General features: G+C 35.8%; 1 protein-coding gene across 1 annotated transcript; it reads right to left on the bottom strand.

The window, feature by feature from the left end:
* Nucleotides 1-1,000: 1,000 nt before the first annotated feature.
* LOC137735990 (uncharacterized) lies at nt 1,001-3,640 on the bottom strand. Its single transcript, XM_068475341.2, has 8 exons — nt 3,261-3,640; nt 3,111-3,176; nt 2,945-3,013; nt 2,479-2,836; nt 1,887-2,060; nt 1,564-1,613; nt 1,427-1,475; nt 1,001-1,340 (listed from the first exon to the last, which is right to left on the bottom strand). The coding sequence occupies exons 1-8, from the start codon at nt 3,441-3,443 to the stop codon at nt 1,123-1,125; spliced, it is 1,167 nt and encodes a 388-aa protein (XP_068331442.2). The 5' UTR covers nt 3,444-3,640; the 3' UTR covers nt 1,001-1,122.
* Between the last annotated feature and the right edge of the window lie 1,906 nt (nt 3,641-5,546).

Raw genomic sequence — 5,546 nt, 5'->3', positions numbered from 1 at the left:
TTGTTTTTTCTGCGTTTTTGTTTGATACATCTACTTGACACTACATTTCATTTTGCCATCGAGTTGATAAAAGGACCTAATATGTTGAACACAGAGTCCCTAAGAATTTGCTAGCAATTATATAAAGATGGATGTTCGGCCTTTTACAGATTATTGAACATATATTTGCTAGTTTCTACTGAGAAAAAAAGAACCGCAGATAGCAATTATGATATAGAAAGACCATGGTAAAAGAAAAAGACATTGACACAATTCCGACATCTTGAGCTTAAAAAGCTGTAACAATTCCCAAATGAGAGGAACATGTTCATACAATCTCCTTTTTCATCAGTATCACTACTCCAAATGATGCCCTGTAATTTCAAAAGTTTTATGGTGGTCCAGAATATTGTATACTATATGTTTTTTAACCATTAGATCTTGGTTTTTGAATTTTGACCACACATCTAATGGTTATAAAAGCACGTTGAAGGATGTTGATGCACAAAATTAGTGAGACTTTGGAACAACGTAAAGTGTTAAGTTTGTGAACTTCACATAGTAGGAGCGATCATTAAGTGTTGGTGAATATGTTGAAAGATAAAGATGGGGAAGCAAACACAAGATGTACGTGGTTCACCCTAAGAATAATCATCATAGTGAGTTCTAATAACGAGTTTAAGTATAATAATCTCATTAGGGATTAAGTGTAGGAGAATGGTATCCTTTGATAGTTGATGAGAGTCTTCGGCTTCCATCCGCAAGTCATTTGGTTATATCTTTTGCAAGTGTTAAGACTGATATTAGCGATGTGGTCTAAAAATGTCGAACAGTTGTGTTGTTGTAGTACATAAGCTTCTGTATTCCTATAGTAATTACTTGTCAAGCTTTTTTCCCTCTCTGTTTTGGTTAATGATTAATGAGAGTTAACATAATTGCTGTTCATCCTTTCCATCTCTTTATTTGTTGTCACATTGTTATTATGCTTTGAGATTATCCATTAGGTTCTTCAGCAGAATGATTGTGTTAAAGCAGGAATGGTGAATTGATTTATAGTTACAAAAGTACAGGGCAAATATGCACATAGGTGCAGCAACACAATGATCTTTGTCATAGATGATATTTGTAAATGATCATCGAACACTAGTTCTTGTAGTATTGAAGATGATATTTCGTAAACGAAGTAGAGACCAAGAGCATATGGTTAATGGTCGTCGCCCATGCCTTGTACCGCTGATAGTCGGCTTCCATGTCCAGCTTGAACATCCCCTTACTCGTCGTTAACACGATGAGATAACCTGTACCATTCTCACCGGCTTCTGAATCTTTATACAGCTCCGCATGCATGTCCAGTATGATACCTGAGACAACACAAAACAGCTCCACTGATTAGATTGTAGCAATAAAGTTGAGCTTGTTTATGGAATTTTTCATTTACTCGACGTACATTCCTTCATGCTTTTCAACAGACCGAGCTTCCTCATTTGAACAAGAACCTGTGTAGTTGAATTAAGAATTGAAGGTTAAGCTCCAATTAATGCTTTAGTTGACAAAAATGGCAGAAAACATGTTAAACATGCAGACCTTGGCTTCATTGTTGAGGATGACAGACACCGATCTAACTGTGTACTTCCCTAAAAACACATAATTTGCAATTTCAATTAGCGCCCAGATGAGTAAAACAACATAGAAAATCAGGAATTCGAAACCGAAATCAGGATTGCAGTAAAATTACATATTTCAATTGCTGAAAAGATCACTTTCAGTATTTGATCGACATGTCATCAATGTTTGATTATGTCGAGAGTTAAATCATTTCAGCAATTGGGTTTTAGAAACTCGTCGTTTTGGTCAATTTCTTTAAAGAAATGGTTAAATTAATGAAGATCTAAAGTAGAAGTACAGACCGTCTGGTGTTTCAGTGGTGAGCTGGGCACCTGTTGCAAGCATTGATCTATACTTCTCAAAGTCGAAATCAACCTCCTCAGGGTTATCCTCGATAGGCATCACAGGTGCAGTCCCATTTAGTCTTTTGTTGCAGCATCCTGTTCTTTCTTTCAATGTCGCTGCTCCCTTCAATGCTATATTTCAAACACCACCAATGGAAAAATAAAGACCCAGAAAAAAGTTTGAGGAAAATACTGTTAATCGTTAAAAATCTTGAGTATCAGAGGCTCAGAGCATCATAGAAAATCCCTTATTATTCGTATTGGTTTGAATATTTAATTCCTTCATTGTTGGATTAGGTATGAATGGTTGAGATGTACTTTTTGTGTCCATCTTTAACTGTTCATATGTAGTACTAGATGAGCTGTGCTACTGCCAGTCGTACATTTCTAACATTTGATGTATGTGGGGCCTACAATACATCGCTCTTCAGGATTCACATGTACGCATTAACCGTATCAATACCCAGATTACACAAGGCACCACCACATATAGCTCATTTATGTTTTAAACCAAGTTAGGGAACAAAGATAAGGGATATAGGATATTTACATGTTGTAGCTGCAGCTGTTAGAGTTAAGATGTCACTTGCACTTGTGCTATTCATGGCTGAACCTATTACACTGCTGAGCTGCTCCTTTCTTGCCCCCATTGCTTCTGCAACTTTTGCACACTGGGCCGCCACCAGCGCGGCTGCAGAAGCGACTGCAGCTTCCTTGGCAGTGCTTGACTCATCATTTTCTGATTTTTCAGCTGCAATAGCAGCAAGCGCAGCCGCTACCCCCGCCATTGATATTGCTGCATGGACTTCAGCTCTTTGCAGCCTGTGCTCCTCTTTCCGCCTTCGCTTAATGTCTTTAAGCCATTTCTTGATCGACATATTCTTAAATGGCACCATCTTCCATGACATCTGCATAACAGAAGAATGTATGAGCAACGTAATAGAGTGATACCTCCAATTTTTATACACGTATAGAAAAATGCAGTATATTACAACGTAGGAACCAATTCTACGTACCCATTTCTTCCGTAAAAAGCCGTTGTAGTTCAATTCTGGATGCATAGCTTGTTGCATCCATATAAACGACTAAAGAAAACAAAACTACAGTATGTTATCAACAAAATTGGTTTTAAGATATTCAATTAGCTGAGATGTATTTATATGCATCGTATATGTGTTTCACCTTCACATCATTGTATTTCCATGGTGGTGGAGGCTTGAGATCTGCATCATCCATCTTGTCTAGCTTCTGAGAGAGTTATAAAATCAATCTTGTAAACTTTCTTATGGTCTGACAAAATAAAAAACTAAAAGTGCGACGAATTCGACTTACAGTGTAAGGACTCTTGTTGTGGTTCTCAAACTTCACAATTGGATCGTCGAGTAGAACCACGGATCGATCTTGTTGGTCTGGTTGAAAAGCTTGCACTGCAAACTTGCACCATGCAAGGGAAAGAAAATCCATTATCTCAGGATGCGACTCCGAGGGAGTTGGAGTAGTGAAATGTGAATCCATGCACTTCAGCAGCAAATGGGAGCTAAAAGGGTACTTCGGAGATGGAGTTTAACAGAATATGAGATTGGAACTACTCGGTGTCAAATAAGCATATAAATAGACAAGCAAAAATCACTGAATAAATCTTGTTCCCTCTCCACTCGCTTTGCACGCCCAAAAGCTTCCACCAAAAGATATTTGGACAGATGAGATATTACAGTTGGAAAGGTTGTTTAGATATGAATAATAATAAAATCTAGTTGCCAACAAAGGAACTATCTTGATGTCACAAGTTGTCATAAAAGCAAAAATTGGTGTAGTTAAGTTGGTTAAAACAATGCGTTCTAATTATAATATTACAGGGGTCGAACATGATTGCCTAACTCTTTATATTTTTTAAGCCAATGTACTCATTTTCTGCACTCGAGTTTGAATTCATTTGGAGAAAAACAGGTTTTGATTAGGGCACCCAAACATGTTTTTTTTTGGGGTTTTTTTGAAATGGGTCCAAAGTAACTAAAAATTGGACCTATTTCAAAAGTCAAAAGTCAGTAAAAATTGGACCTATTTTAAATTTTCCCTTTTTTTTTATCTTTTTTTTTTTTTTTGAATAAACGATATTATTTATACTAAGGGGGAGCTTAGTCTCACAATGGGCAAGCAATAATTTGATCCAAATTCACCTTTCGTAAGAATCGAACCTAAGGCCTCTCACTTACAAGTGAAGAAAAATATCACTAGACTGTAGTACTAAGTGGCAGGGTATCCAAACATGTTATGAGAGAGAACACATGCTAACCACTATGGAATCATAAAGAGAATCGATAGGGCCTTTTGTTTTGTACCTTTAAATGAAAACCATGAATGGCTAAGCATGAAGGAAATTAAGCTTGATGGAGCTGGCCGGACCACCACATCAAAGCCTCTAAAACTATAACAGCCTAGAATTAGAAAAGGAAGAGAGAGGCACAACAACCCTCCAAGCATGCACTTAGTGGCTTGGGTCAGCTTTGACATGATTGATGTGAACATTTGATAAAAAGCAAGTAAACATTTAATCATTCTTTCATTAGAATAAGGATGTGCTTGATTAACTAATGGGCAATGAACTTAACAAAGATTAGCTTTTTAAAGCTAAAAAGGGTTATCAAAGTTAGCTAAGTGACTTTAATGGATGTGGTTTAGGTTTGAGAAATGATTATGGGGTCACCTTAATCGATTTTTGTCGAGGGGTACTCATGGACTTTTGAAGATTTGGTTAAAGCTGTGCTCATTAGGCTCATGTGACAACCAAATACTCATTAGGCTTAGATGCTTAATTATTACATGTTTGTTTAATGGGGGATTATAATTCGATTCCAATGTGAGTCCAGGGACAATGTACTGCTTCTTGATTAGTTGAAAGGAAGTGATTTCTATGTAGTTATACAAAATTGCTTCTAGATTAAATAAATGAAAGTAAAATTAAGGAATAAAAATTACCAAGGATACGCAGAAGGAGAAAATGATGTCAAAAAATTATTTCCTTAGTTAGGTCTTTTGTTTTTTAAATTATCAAGATCATTTCCTTAGTTTAGTTTAATAACATGATGCCAAATACCAGTTTGATATTTCTGACAAAAAAAAAAAAAAAAAAAAACACCCAGTTTGATATATACAGAAACAAGGTAATAGATATCAAGAAAAATTTAAAAAGGAATGGAAAATTTTAGCATTAGATTTGGATGCTTAGGCTGAGTTTAATTCTTGCATATAGAAATCGTCAATTACTCGCCCTTAGTTTTAATAGTAGTGTGAGTTTGATAGCGGTGAGTTTTATCTATTAGTTGTGTACCCATTTAATTTCCTCTAAACCATTGGTTATTGTCTTCACCTTCTAAAAGAATTGGCGATTTATTGTATAGATCATTGAATATAAGAATTTAAGAATTGGAATCACTCATGATTTTCAACCAAATTGAAGTTTGAATTCTATAAAATTAGAACCAAACTCAAACTTTCGGAGTACTGTGGATGACCTTAGTCCCTTCTTGATTAGATTTAGGTGCAAATATTAACGTATCTACCAACTTTACAAATGGTCATACTTTAATTTACTTGAAGCAGTCATTATAATCATTGAAA

This window comes from Pyrus communis, chromosome 13 (genome assembly GCF_041283825.1).
Source record: "Pyrus communis isolate YQ-2024b chromosome 13, ASM4128382v1, whole genome shotgun sequence".
Classification (NCBI taxonomy): domain Eukaryota; kingdom Viridiplantae; phylum Streptophyta; class Magnoliopsida; order Rosales; family Rosaceae; genus Pyrus; species Pyrus communis.
The sequence above is the reverse complement of the archived record's forward strand: the minus strand, read 5'-3'. Positions and strand labels throughout refer to the sequence as shown.